General features: G+C 43.9%; 1 protein-coding gene across 2 annotated transcripts in view; it reads left to right on the forward strand.

The window, feature by feature from the left end:
* The window catches only part of LOC113441533 (cGMP-dependent protein kinase 2-like), a 67,511-nt gene that overhangs the window by 33,541 nt on the left and 19,094 nt on the right, over nucleotides 1-14,876 (forward strand). For both annotated transcript variants that reach the window (XM_026708579.2, XM_087929058.1), the window contains 10 exons: nucleotides 670-778; nucleotides 2,144-2,291; nucleotides 2,470-2,636; nucleotides 6,513-6,626; nucleotides 8,067-8,172; nucleotides 8,699-8,762; nucleotides 8,894-8,971; nucleotides 10,150-10,238; nucleotides 10,883-10,948; nucleotides 13,301-13,339. In XM_026708579.2, the coding sequence (XP_026564364.1) occupies nucleotides 703-778; nucleotides 2,144-2,291; nucleotides 2,470-2,636; nucleotides 6,513-6,626; nucleotides 8,067-8,172; nucleotides 8,699-8,762; nucleotides 8,894-8,971; nucleotides 10,150-10,238; nucleotides 10,883-10,948; nucleotides 13,301-13,339 (947 nt within the window). In that variant the 5' untranslated portion in view covers nucleotides 670-702. The remainder of the gene's footprint in view (nucleotides 1-669; nucleotides 779-2,143; nucleotides 2,292-2,469; nucleotides 2,637-6,512; nucleotides 6,627-8,066; nucleotides 8,173-8,698; nucleotides 8,763-8,893; nucleotides 8,972-10,149; nucleotides 10,239-10,882; nucleotides 10,949-13,300; nucleotides 13,340-14,876) is intronic.

A 14,876-nucleotide genomic window follows, 5' to 3' on the forward strand; every position in this document is an offset into this window, starting at 1 on the left:
TCCTCTCCAGACCTACTTGGCGCATTAGTCCTCAGGGAAGCCCTCGCCGCGGACTATGGGAAAAGCCAACGAGTTGCCCGACCTGCATTGGAGCCTGCCGGTTGCCTAGTAACACGTTGGCATCAGGAATGGCGGTGGAGCGTCGAGGGCAGGGAGCTCGCCGGGCCCGAGCCTCGGCAAAGATGTTGGCACGCCCACCTGCCCCCTCCCCCCACCCACGGACACCGGGGTGACTCACTGCCTCCGTCCTCCCCTCTCCGGCAGGCAGCCCCTCACTCCGCAGTTGGAGCGGCTGGCAGCGCGGAGTGTGGAGGCGCCACAGCACTTCGCAGCACTTTGGAGCGAAGCTTCAGGTGCCGCCTGCGCGGGCGGGCGGGCGGGCGGGCGCGCGGGCGGTGGGGCACCTCGTGGGGAGATCCCAGGAAGTCACGAGCGGGGTAGGACTGTGCGGAATGGGAATAGGAGCGAGGGGGCACAGGGACGCTCCTGCAGCCGCCGTTGCTCCGGGCAGCTCAGCCGGCTGCAGGCTCTCCCGTCTCCCGTGGTCTTCGGCGCTTTGGTCTCCCGGAGGGGATCGGGTGACTGTCTGCTGCTCCCTTCCGCGGTGGGCAGCGCAGCGAGCGGGATCCGTGAACTGTTGGTGACTTTTTAAAAATCTCTCCGCTGCAGCCTGACTCGCGAGTCGAACCTCTGAGACCGACCATGGACCTTCGGCTGCGGGATCTGCGCCTTCAGGAGGAAAGGGAGTTTCTGGAGAGCGTGGCGCTACCCCAGCCAGGTAAAACGATCCAGCTCGGAAGGGTAGAGGGGCGGATAAGAGAAAGCCCATCCAAAGTCCCCTACCCGTCGCGGTCAGAAAGCAGAGTGCCTGCTCGGAAGCGAGGAATCACCGCCTCGGGCTCTTTGTAAGCTTCTCTCTAGATGTCGAGCTGGCTCGAGGCAGGCTGGTGCCCAGGCAGAAACATCCTAATTGCTCTTCCCGCGAATGAAAGGGAGGCACAATCGGACAAACTGATGCGCAGCTCCTATTCATTAGAATGAAGCTTGCGCAGGAGATAGTAGTAGGAGGGGGTGTCAAATATCGCCCCCGGCCCCACATATGGTCCACTTCCACCTACCCTTGTCTCCAGGATGAGGGGGTGATGAGGATGTCTGTCCAGTTTCCTTCTAGCAAATCTGCCCTTGTTTTTAGGACTATGTTCTATGTCGGCGGAGATCTGTTTATTTGTTCAGCCTTTGGGTGCTACTTGCTCCCACCATCCACCCGGGAGGATTTTCAGTTCTATTTTACAATCACTTGTCCTTTCTGCTCCAAGACTGGCTGTGCGTTCCCAAACCAAAGGGAAGTCTGCAACAGTTCAACAGGTGTCCCTGAAGCTTTTCCTGACTGGTAGTTCGGGGCTTCCTCTTCCATATATTATTGCTGCCAGAACACATCTTGAGGAGCCCAGCTCCTCACAGGTACAGAATGGAGGCAGCTGTGTTGACCACAAGCCCTGTGTCAGGCTGGGCATCTTCCTAAAATGAACCCTCCATTGCCATCAGCACGGGAGGGGCATCCCCTTAGGAAGTCCTACTCAGTGAGGAAAACAACACATTTCATCCTTTTGCTTAGTTACCACCCAGTGTTTTCTTCAGAGAAATGACAGTGATCTACCTACTTTCCCTTTTTAATAATCAGAAGGTTTCTTTTCCTTGGTTGATTGGTTTGGGAGGGGCACAACTGAATCAAATTTACTATTGTAAGTAGCTGTGTTCACAAAGCAGGTTTAAGCAGATCAGATAAAGACCAAGCAGACACTTTCACACAACAAGCTACACTTGGTTCCCACTAACCTCGGATTAGGGCTTTTTTGTGTTGGTGTGGCTAGGTGTGAATTAAATGTATAGTTCAATATATTCTGCTAAACCCAGAAAATCGGTTAATCTTGTAAGCAAATGAAGTGTATGCAATCACCAACCCCAAGTCTCTTCCTTCCTAGTCCAATATTTTAACAAAACTTTCTTCAGTTAAGTATCACCCAGATGTGTTGGGGTGGCTGATTGAGGTGATTAGGATGATTGAGAGAAAAAAGGGGAGATGATTAAAGTTTGCAGATTAAGGTTTTCTTGTTTGTTTGTTCTTCAATCACCGTTAATTCAGAGCATGCTCCAGGGCCAATGAATGAGAGTCCTCTGGATCAGTCCCCAATGGAAGAAGCCAGAAGAGGCAGTAGGGGGAAAGTCATTGTCCCTGAGCCCCTTATCACTGATGCTGATTGGCAGATGCCATGTGTCCCCAAATCCCCAAGGTAACACATATTGTCTTCTTATAGTGGAATATCTGTCCTCAGGGTTACAAGTGGGGGGCAGAATTTGGAACTCCGGTCCTTGCTTATGATATGGGGATATCATGGGAGAGGTTGGGGTGAGGTGTGGAGAAACCGCAGGAATAACCATTGGGTCTTTTTTTCCCCTCCCTTACTCCAGAGATGCCAGTCTAATTCTGGAAGCAGTTAAACGCAATGAATTCCTGCGATGTCTGGGTGATGGTCAGAGCCAGACCCTAGTGGAGAGCTTCATTTCAGAACAGCGACAGCCTGGTGACATTGTAGTGGCTGAAGGCGATGAGGGTCATGCTATGTACATCGTGGCTGGTGAGGGAACTATGTGGCAGGTGGGGGAGGGGGAAGGCAAGAAAGGGTATTTGCCTACTAGCCAGTTCCATCACTTATCCCCACCTGGATGATCCAGGGCGGGGTAGCCCTTCTCTCTGCCTTCCCTACCAAGGAATTGTTTGCAGCACTGTTAGCTTCATTCCAAACAGGTCCAGATGATATTCAATTAAAACAGGTGTTTTTTTTTCCTATTCATTATTCATTCATTTTGCTTTGCCTTCAGTTAACTGATTACTGCCTCTACGAGAAATGAAAAACCAGAAAGGGACGACCATTTAACTGCATTTTCCCAGGAGAAGAAGAAATTCTCCAACAATTTCTCCACATGAGCCTCAGAGCTTCTTTTTCTTTGTTTGCCCTAAAATTACTTTTTGTTAGTTTTTGTTGCCAAACTGTAAGTGTAGGGTGATCTTCATTCTATATTTTTCAGAAAGGAATGATGCTCCCTGGGGGCATTTTCTTTGTGTTTTTTGTGTGGGCAGGATTAGAATAGACTGATAATTGCCATTCCCCCCCTTCCTCCAATTGATAGGGTTTTTGGAGAAAATTAAATTCTATAGTGACCTTTTTCAAAAGGATGCGTGTAAGAAGAAAATGTCAAAATGTGAGTTTTTTCTCTGACAAATGTCTTCTGAGAAATTTAGCTCTGCTTTTGTATTTGACAAGGAGACTGTCTCCCTTTCTGTTGTCAAAGGCTCATAGTATTGGGAATTTACAGAATTTACCAAACCAGGCAGGGCCATAGTGCAACTGAAAAAGACAGAGATCACTTCTGCACCTCCCTTTCCCATATAGTATATGATGTTTTTTTCATGCTCTTCATGCAGGAAGACTCAGAGGAGAAGAGAGCTCATGTGAGATAATGATAAGTATTCATATAGTATTCACAGTCAACTGAAATTTTAAAAAAATGTTTCGGCATATTGTGTTATCTCAAAATTTCATATTGTTAGCACAGTTGATGATATACAGATTCAACCACTTGTGATTAACCTAGGCTTAAGCAGAGACACTTAGAGAAGATGAGAATATCCCTGAGGCAGTATGGAATAATTATTCTTAACTGCTCAGTGGTGACAGCCTGCTCTTGATAGGTATTCTTCAGTGTCATGAGATGTGGATTGCTTTCCACATGCTCCCTTTTGCTAAAAAGGGAGCTTCTCCCCAACTCGGTCCTGCTCCCTTGGCTGTTCGGTGTGAAAGCGGTTGACCACTTGGTTGCCAAGGAGCTACAACATCATTTGTATTGCAGCTGTTTTCCTAATGCAATGGGGTTATGTTTCCCTTGAAGTTTGGCAAGGAGATTGAGCCTCCAGAGAAAATCAAACACAAACCGCTGCTCAAGGAACATTGATAAGGGTGGGGAGAGGTACAACTCCAACAACTGACAGCATCTTCTTGCTTTCAGCACCAGAGTGAAGTTGAGTTCAGAACTGATGGGTGGGGAGAGGAAGAGAGATGGAGTAAGAAGGCTAAGCGTGAAATGAAGCCATACCAGATGCCTTCTGCTTTTTTTTTGCTACCATAGACTAACAAAGCTCTCCTTCTCATTTCCTATTTTTTCTGTTACAAAGCATTTGTGAATGAGCTCTTTTTTATGCAGCCTAGATCCCCTTTTGAATTCACAGGATATTGGAGTATAACAGAATAACAGAGTTGGAAAGGACCTTGTAAGTCATCTAGTCTGACCCACCCATGCAGGAGACCCTACACCATTTCTGACAGATGACACTCCAGTCTTTTCTTGAAAGCTTCCAGTGCTAAAGCTCCCACAACTTCCAAGGGTCCTGTTCCATTGGTTGATAGTTCTCACTGTCAGAAATTTTCTCCTTATTTCTAGGTTGAATCTGTCCTTGTTCAGTTTCCATCCATTATTCTTGTCTGCCCTTCAGGTGCCTTGGAAAATAGCTTGACCCCTTCATCTCTGTGGCAGCCCCTCAAATATTTGAACACTGCTATCATGTCTCCCCTTAGTCCTTCTCCTCACTAATTAGCCATGCCCAGTTCCTGTAACTATTCTTCATATGTTTTAGCCTCCAGTTCCCTAATCATCTTTGTTGCTCTTCTCTGCACTATTTCTAGAGTCTCAACATCTTTTTATAGTGTGGTGACCAAAACTGGATGCAGTACTCTAGGTGTGGTCTTACTAAAGCTTTATAGAGTGGTATTAGTACCTCATATGATCTTGATTGAATCCCTCTATTAATGCAACTTAGAATTGCATTGGCTTTTTTGGCTGCTGCTGCACACTGCTGGCTCATATTTAGCTGGTTGTCCTTAAGCATCTCAAGCATACCGTTGAAACCAGTTCCAATCTTTGTTAGCAGACCTCTGCCATTGTTTCTTCATGTTGTCACAGAATGCTTGATTGATAACCAATTAGGTAGACAATGGTTCTGAAGATCAGGCAGCATCCTGGAGCAAGACGATGCTTTGTAACAGAAAAAAATGTTACTTTGTCCTTTGGCGTTACAGTGCCACCCAATCCAGAACTTATGAAACTATCAGTTGGTTTTCATTTGTTTCCCTTTGTATGGAACATTCAGCTAAAACAGGGAAGTTGTGGAAACCTAATCTACTTCACATGTTATGGGATCTAAATCATCGTTATTAAGCAATTATAGATTATTTGTATGGAAACACAGCAATTGTAGACCAAGACCTTGATCCCCCTTGTGCCACAGGAGAAGTGAAAGTGTAATCAAGCTTTTATTAGCTTAGCTTATTACTCCCTGGGGAATCTTAGAAGTGCTGGCCACATTCCAGGAACCCTTCCACTCACACGAGTGAGCTTTAGGAAAGGAAAGCCATTGCCATAGAGGGTGAGGCTGATGACACTGCCTTGGCTCTCAGACACCATTAACAAAATTGGATAAATTATAACAGTGCAGGGCCGGTTACAAACAGATGCTCTGTGTATGCCATAGATACACAATGAAATAACTCTGCCTAGTGGCTCTCAAGGAACCTGTGCTTTTCAATCAGATCATTCTTGGAGTCTGCAGAAACGATACAGGAATCTTCCTGATATCTAAATTGGTCAGCCTCATGCTTCAGAACTTTGTTCATCCGCCAGCAAATTGCTTATCTCATAATTTAGGCATGGGCCCAGGGTATCTGAGGAGCTACCCCCACCCCAATGGGATTGGCCCAGCCCACTCGCTCCAATGGAAGAAATCGACTTTGGATCTCATTTGCCAAAGGTGGGGTCTAGGAAAAGAGCTTTTTCTGCCGTGGCCCCTGCCCTTTGGGTTATTCTCTGGCAGGAGTTGAGGTCAGCCCCCTGCTCCACTCCTGGCCTTCCAGAAGGACCTTAAAACCTGACTCTGCCAGCTGGTCTGTAGCCTCAATAGGGGTGCTCTTTGCTGGTTGTGGCTGATAGGGTAGAAAGAAAATCCCCAACTCTGTCGCCTACCCTCTTGACTTTTAGTCTTTATTTAATCTTCCTTAATTTTAATTGTTTTGTTTTATCTTTTTTACCTTTTTTCACATTCTGTAAGCCTCCCAGAGTCACTGCCACAGCGAGATGGGTGGCATATAAATTTCACAAATAAACAAACAGCCTGTAAATATAATTTCTGTGGCTGATGGTAGTGGTGAAACCAGATAGATTTCTGCACTTACTTGTACGACTTTGCACCACTGCTATGTGTGGGCATGGGAAGAATTAGCGTTAATAGCAAATTACAGGAAGGTAGCATTTTACTAGTATGGCTAATAGCCATGGAGAGATCTCTTCCTCCCCCATGAAACAGTTCAGCCTGTGTTTATCTTGGGTCAGGGAGCCAATTCCACAAGTGGTGAAGCTGCAGGTGGCAATGACACATCTTCATAGCCCTTATTCTCATGTTGCAGAGGGGGAGCTCGGTGTGACGCAGAAGGGGCGCCATCTCCGCAAACTGCTCCCAGGGGATGTGTTTGGAGAGCTGGCTGTGCTATACAACTGCCAGCGCACGGCAACCGTCATGGGTAAGGAAGGAATTGTGATGTGTGTCTGCTTGTCAAAATTCTCTGCCGCTAATGTCAGCTCCGAGTTTTATCAGCTATACCTCTCGTCATCAAAAGAGCCCCAACAACCCATGTCCACCCACTGCTACCTTTCCCGACACCTTCCTGTCTTCCTTAGGGTCAACATGTAACTCTATTCAGATTGGGTTAGTTCAGAAGGTAAAAATGGAGGTGGAGAGGGAAGAAATGAAAGAGAAGTCATGAGAGCTAGGACTTGATGCATTATTAAAGAAAACAAATATGGCAAAACAACGAAGATCAGTGAAACCACAAAATTGAACAAACAGATTGGGGCCAGAAGCTTTCACACACATGGAATTTATTTCTCTTCACATTGCTCAATCTCATTTGGCTTTGCCATAAAAGGCTATCACAATTATGCCTCTGGAATGTTATGCAATAATTTGATAGTAGTTATTCATAAAACGTAACGGCTGGGGAATATGTTCACCCATCTAAAATAATTAGCCTGAGAACTGAGAGAGGAAGCTTTTATGTTTTACATAAAGTATTTTATATTTAGCATGGCATGTCTAAGATTTCACTCATCAGACCCCTCCCTCCTCATTAAGGATGAGCGTGCCAAGAAGTGTGCCTTCCTATGGAAAATATACTGACCACCAGGGGCATCAAGAGGATTCTGGCTTCTTGGACGGGGGAGACGGGGCAATTCTGGGATGAGTTGCTGTTGAAATATCCCTTTCCCCACGATGCCCACCAACAGCACTCAGGCCTTGGTGTGTCCTGCCTTTGCAAGTCATGCTGGGCTGGGGCATTCTTGATTCTGTTGCTATGGCAATTGTACAATTGCATCCTTTCCCTCTACTTCTGGAACAGAAGCAGAATCTGCTTTTCTCTGTTTTCTTCCTGTGCGAACGGCTAGTTGCTGATAATGTGTCTCAATGTGTTCTCCCTATTGGGAATTTGCGTATGCCTTTGAATTTTAGCTCTCTTATTTGAGCCACCATAGCATTAACTTCGATACCTTATTTAATGAACACCAGGGGAAAAATGGAAACATTACAGGATTTTGAAATCTATGTGCGTCAATCGCAATGTACAAGAGTGCTTGACAAAGTTAATGGTGAAAGCTGCCCACGCTGCTTTCTGAAAATTGCAGTTTCTTTCTGAAATACCCTTTCTAAAATGTGGCAGTTCTCTGTGAGAGGTGAAAGAATGTGTATTTATAAATCAACTTTTTTAGCATTATATAGGAAGGGATTCTATCCGGGGCCACGCCAATGGTTCACTCACTCGTATTACTGATAACAGTAAACAAACCCAGAAATAAAAACATTTGTTGTTACTACCAAATGTTAAAAGGTTTATGCTGGAAAGGAACTAAAGCTAAACTATAGCAAAACCCTCTTTCTTGATTAACCATAACTTCTGTCTTCTCAGCCCTCACTGTGGTGGAGTTGTGGGCCATTGACCGACAGATATATCGCAGCATCATCACAGAAAATGCCAAGAGGAAACGTGCTTTGGCCCTCGCAGGCTTGCGAGAGTAAGTAGCCAGAAGGAGGGGAGGATTAAGAAATGTTTGGACAAAGGAAGGAAAAAGAATAATGAAACTAACTTTTGTTCACCAGAGGTGAGGTGTGGTATAAATAAGTAAATGTAGGCAGCACAGGTGTATTGGCTCTGCGATGAATATTCCCTTCTTGATTTCTTCTGTGATTCTAAGAACATTGGCTGGGCTTTTGAAAAAAGGAAGTAATGGAAAAAAACAATAACCAACATTACCTCTAAAGCAAGATCTCAGTGGCAGAGCCAGTTGGGGTTTGGGGATCTGTGGAATTGAATTTTGGATTAAAGAAAAGAAAAGGAGGATGCCAGGAGTGCATTCTCCAACACTGCTGGATTATCATACCTGGAATGAAGGTATGGAGAAAGAGCAGATGCCAAGAAATGTTCCAAATTATTATGAGCAATTAGGAGTAGGTCCTGCAGCTCCTGTGCCATAGATTTCCAAAGCATTCCTCGTGTGCGCTTCCTCTCCCTCTCCCCTTCTCTTTCTATTGTGATCCCAGGGTGAAACCCCTCCAAGGCCTATCCGATGCCGATCTTTCACAGCTGCTGGACTCTGCAGAAGAGGTAACTGCAACCATAACAAAGACTCTCTCTCTGACTCAGGGTTGGCTAGGATCGTGCCGTAAAGGGGGTACCACTGAGATGGCCCCCAGCGCTTTTCAAGAGACTGAACATTAATCTGTACATTCTTGCAGCGCACCTTCATGCCCAATGAATTCATCATCCAGGAAGGAGATGAGGGGAGAGCCTTTTTCTTCATTCTCACTGGAGAGGTGAGTCTTGGAAAAGTAAAGTTGTAACAATGAAGAGATTTTGAGAAAGCGAAGACTTTCTCATGTTTTCCATTCTCCTTACAATTAACTTTCCACATGTGTAGGGTGAAGGCCAGTGGTGGGATTCAATTTTTTTTTTACTACTGGTTCTGTGGGTGTGGCTTGGTGGGCGTGTCATGGCTTAGTGGGTGTGGCTTGGTGGGTGTGGCAGGGGAAGGATACTGTAAAATCTCCATTCTGTCCCCATTTCTGGGGGATGGTTACTGCAAAATCCCATTCTCTCTCTACCCTACTAACCTGCTTTCCAGCTCCATTCTCCTGTGCAACAAAAGAAGACCCAGCTGATCAGCTGGGACTCGGGAGGTAGATGAGGGCGGGGCCAATCAGAGGTGGCATTTGCCGGTTTTCCGAACTACTCAAAATTTTCACTACCTGTTCTCCAGAACTGATCAGAACCTGCTGAATACCACCTCTGGTGAAGACACAAAGCTCCAAGTCAGGGCATATGTCTGGCAAACAAACTTAAAGCATAGCCCCCTTTTTTTAATAGTGTTCTTACCCGGAGATGTGCTTTACTGGGCACATAATTTCTCTGAATTTTGAGGGCTGTTTGCTAGAGACCCTCCTTCTCCTTTGGTTATTTTGGGAGGTCCTTTCACAATCTCAAGCAAATTGCTGATTTCTCCTGCCTACATCCTTGACTCCTGGTGTGTCCAGTATGGTTCTCAGAATCGGAAAGAGCATTACAAAACATAGTAATGTAGCTATAGGCCAGACCTGAGTTCAACTTTTAAGAATTTTATGGATCCAAGTGTTCTTAACAACAGCATGAAAGTGATTTGCCAACCTAGGCTAAATGGAGTTTGGTAGTTTGTGGCTCAGCACAGAAACCTAGTCACTATTTTGGTGTGTTATGCAAAGCAAGCCATTATGTTACTTGGGCATAGCATGTTATGAGAATACAACAGTTGCATTTTGTCAACCAAAGTTTACAGTTTTGTGTGTTTTGTGAATCTAGCCATTCTGAGCTTTTTTAAAAAACCCTTTCCCATCTGCTGTACCTGGTACAAAAATAGCTTGCCCTGTCTTGCTACTCTCCAAGTGCCAAACTGGGGACCAGTCCCCTCCTTCCCTCCTGTCATGCTGCCTGGTTATCATTTCTTTCCCGGCCTCTGCAGGTTGACGTGACCAGGAATGTGGATGGGCAGGAGGAGCACATCCGAGTGCTAAAGGCTGGAGACCATTTTGGGGAGCTTTCCCTCATTCGGTAAGTATGGGACACTGGCAGGCTTTGTGCACTGATTGAGACAGATGCCCACTGGAGGCGACAGAAATATTGTAGTATCGAATGTGCATATTGATGTAACTATTTGCTAGACAGAGTACATAGTACACAGAAGTTGACTGAGCCAGGAGGCCCCCATGGAAGATCCAGTGGGTCAAGAGTTTTGGACATGTACCCCACTGAACCTCTTCCTTGCAGGAATCTTCCCTTGCTCCAGATCAATCTTCTACAGGAGGATCCTCTTGCTGGTGTGTTTTTGGATGAGGAGTTACATTCACATAGCACATAACACTTACATACTGTTTCACAGTGCTTTGCGGCCCTCTCTAAGTGGTTTATAGAGTCAGCCTATTGCACATAGCAATCTGGATCCCCATTTTATTGACCTCATAAGGATGGAAGGTTGAGCTGGTCAGGATCAAACTCTCATCAGCGAGAATGCAGAGTTAGCCTGCAATACTGCATCCTTGCCACTGTGCCATCACAGCTCCTATATATCATTGTATACCCTTGTATATCAATACACCCCACAGTGTTATTAGCTGTAGGCAACAGTCTTATTAATCAGAGATCACAAGAGAGTAAAATATGAATTTTCTTTTTTGGCCACTTTTTCACACTTGCAGCAACATTCGCCGGACAGCCAGCTGTCGAGCACAGGGTGAAGTAACCTGCATTGCAGTAGCTAAAGAGTAAGTATTGTTGACCTCTTGCACATATGGAGCCTGAATGTGCAAAGATGTATCATCGAACCTCTGCTTAGACTGGCTGTAAAAGATCCTATGATTTCTTCCTAGAGTCAGAAATTCAAGCTCCCTGAAGTAGTATTGTAGAGGCTGCTTCTAACCTAGCCTGCCTCATTTTCCATTCTGTAGAAAACATTCACTGATGATGAGCTGGTAGGAATGGGAAGGGAAAAGTGACAGATATGTTAGCTCCAGAGAAGCAAAGGCACTCAAGAGCTGTCCAACACCTCACAAATCAAAGAATGCACAGAAACTAAGCTATAGAAAATGCACAGGGTGTTTCTAGGAAACTCTTGAGTGATATTGTTGCAGCCATGGCGATGGACTAAGAACATTTCACTGGTGTCTGGAAGATTATCTTCGGTAGGCATATTGAAGCAGAGGGTACAAAATGAATGAAACACAAGAGGGTTGAACATTTTTAGGTCAGCTTTCAGTACAAATACAAGAGTCAACAATTTTGTGGAAAGCTCAAGAGTTACATCAAAGGGGTTTTTCTTCCTTGGTTTGAGGTAGACAGTTGGAGGGTCCTCTTTGCTTTAAAACTATTCTAAGCTTACGCTTCTTTTCTCAAAAGCTGAGAAATCATGCCATCCGTTTTCAGCAGTGGTCAAGGGACACTATGGGGACTCCACAAAAGAGCTTGGAGGAAGCCCATATGGTTTTGGAGACTTAGGTATGCACCCAGAATATAAATTAAGAGACCATCTATGGTTCTTTGCTATCTTAACTTTCACAGCTTTACATCAATGACCAACATTTTTAATAACTGTATAGTAATGAGACAGCCCTCTGCCTAGAAGATTATTGTTTGAAATATAGTGGCTGGATTCTTACAAAACTCCAGGTGGAAATGACTTTGAGTAATTGGTAGCTCAGACCATTGTAGGGATCCAGAGTTTAAGATGAAGGAGGGGTGTCAACAATCACTTTCACTACTTGCCTCTCAAAAAGGGTAGAATTGGCTGTTGTATTATGTTAGTGTTTGTGCTCCACTATTGAAACCAATATTCAAATAGCTTGCACTTGAATTAAAATAATAATGTATATGGCAAACTTGTTTCTAATGGAAAAAGGAAAAAGAGGTCTTTCCCCCCTTTTTATTATGTTGTTATAAATTTTAGTACATTGTGTGGTTATATACTGTTTCCATTCATTGATGTTTGCATAATACGTTAAAAATTATTGACATTCTATTATTTAAATAGCTTAGAATATTGAGGATAGAAAAGAGAGAAAAATAGCCTATCAATGTTAATTACAATTTAGACTGGAAATATTACAAGCATAAAATTATTTAGCTTTTTTATCCAAAGTTCAATGTAACAGAACCACTACACCTCACATCAAAATAATTGTTATACCAAAGGTCTCAATAGCTGATTACTTATTAAAGTCGCCCTTGTATTGTTACTTTGTGTGTGTGTGTAATAACTATTAATAAAAGGAAAAAGTAGAGCAAATTTAACAATTTGCTAATTCTGTGAGTTGATGCCCAGGCATCTTAGGGTGGCTGAGGTTGAGAAACAAATTTAATTAAAAGAGGGGGATGGAGGGAGGGAGGGAGAGAGAGAGAGAGTGGGGAAAACAATAAAAGAGAACTATTGGGTTTCTGACTTCCCCCTTTTTAATACGCCCAACTGATTTGCAATATTTGTAGACATTTAGACCCCCTCAGAAACCAGACCAAAAATAATTATATTTGCCATGCTGCATGATGTGTTTCAAATTGCCAGATCTGGAACCAGTTATCAAGGGAGATGCTGAGCTTCTCTTTTCTTGATGTATCAAACAGAGGCTGAACTGATTATTCCTTGCAGAGGCTTTAATCTGAATTCTTGCACTGAGGAGATAGTAGTTCCATGTGGCAACTCCTCTTATAGTGGGGTGGGGGATATAGGTAGTCCTTGACTTACAAGCATTTGTTTACAATGGCATTGAAAAAAAAAAATCAACAACCAGTCCTTGCACTTATGGCCACAATCACACGAAACGAATTCAGGCGCTTGGCAACCAGCACGTATTTACAATGGTTGCAGCTTCCTGGGTCTGGCTTCTGATTAGCAAAGTGAATGGGGGAAGCTGGTTTTGTTAAAAAAAACACTGCATGATTTGGTTAACAACTGTGGCTAGAAAAGTCGCTACATACGACACAATTCACTTAACAGCCACCTTACTTGGTAATCGCAAGTTTGCTCCCAATTGGGATCATAAAGGCTACCTGTATGGGCGCCTGTGAATAGTTCCAAAGTGAATGTTCACGACTGTCTTCTGAATCCTCACCCTGCCCTTTTCCAGGGATTTCCAGGAGCTGAGTCCAATGTGTGCTCGTGAGCCGTAAGTATTTCCCTGCTTCTGGGCTGGGTTGAATCGGGATCTGCATTGTGATCACTGAGGCAGTTCAACAAAAGGCCCTTTTGCACCAACTTCCCCAGTCACAAGTATGAACTTCCAATTGTTTTTGGAAGGCAGAAAGGAACAACAGTGTCCTCTGCTCATCCCAGGCCCATTGTATGTGATTCCCATCCATGTATTCCTATTCCATGTTTCCATTTTGTGGCAGTAACAGGATTTGTTATCTGATTTGCCTGCTGTGCTTTACTTTCTTCTAGGCCCAGTGTTGACTTTAATATGTGGACTTCAACTCCCAGAATTCCCCCGATAGCATGCTGGATGGGGAATTCTAGGAGTTGATGCCCATGCATCTTAAAGTGGCTGAGGTTGAGAAACATTGATATAGGCAACTCTGGCACTTTGATTTATTACTACGTGCAGTGGCAGAAATGTCCTTTCAGCTGGCTTAAGGGTTGCTGCCTTGTTGCAACTCTCTGATCTCTGTTGCCAGTGGTCTCCCAGCAGCATTTCCTTGACATGCAAAGTCTCACTGGTTGAGGACATGGCACAAATACATTTTTGAGATTAATATTGTTTCCCTGAAGCTACTCACTTTTCCACCTGATTTTTTTTTAAAGTTCTTTGGTGCACCATTGAAACATTCCTTTCCTTTCCTTTCCTTTCCTTTCCTTTCCTTTCCTTTCCTTTCTGCTCCAAATAGCCCATGTGAATAAGAAGAACTGCAAAGTCCTTATTTTGGACCTGAAATAAAACCTTACTTTCTGCAGTATCAGGAAGAACATGAAACAATATATTCTTTCTCAGCAAAACATACACCTTGAGGGGTCCTTGATGCTCTCTCAGTGCACTGTCCATGTTACCTAGTTTGGATAATGAATAGTCTGTAAGAAAACAGCCGAGCTCAGAAGCACCAAGGACCATTCAGATAATAAATTGGAGGGGGGACCCCTAATAATTTAAATTTTTTTTTGCTAGATTTCAACCAGTGACCTTCTGTATGTCAGGAAAATGTTACACCCACTTCATTTGAGAGGCTCCTGCAACAAGAACAGCACAGAAGCTATTAAGGCAAATGGAAAATGGAAAAAAAAGATTATTGTTCATTTTAAAGTTCCTTGGATTCATTTATATTTGAATGCTTTAATTTTCTATACCTTTTAATTTAATTTAATTTTACAGAAAAGTATTTTTATATGTGCATATAAAAGTATATCTGTTCAGTAAGACATGCCCAGAGAAAGGAATATGATTAGCAATTGCTTTCCTGGCACAGAAATTTGAGAGGACACAACATTAAGGAGAAAAGATGAGTGGTTTTTAAAGATGAGAAATAAAATAAATAAACATTGTCTATTATCATGAAACACAGCAGTGCAGATTGAACACCCATCAAGTTGCTGCCGAGGTATCAATCCAGACAGAATTTTCTTAAATCAGTTTAGAATCCAAGTAGCATCAGCATGGGATAGGAACAGCTTAAGGGTACAACACTGGTATGCCCAGAATCACCAGGTAAATA

The sequence above is a fragment of the Pseudonaja textilis genome, chromosome 1 (genome assembly GCF_049901715.1).
Source record: "Pseudonaja textilis isolate UNSWEBS1 chromosome 1, rPseTex1.2, whole genome shotgun sequence".
Taxonomy (NCBI): Eukaryota; Metazoa; Chordata; class Lepidosauria; order Squamata; family Elapidae; genus Pseudonaja; species Pseudonaja textilis.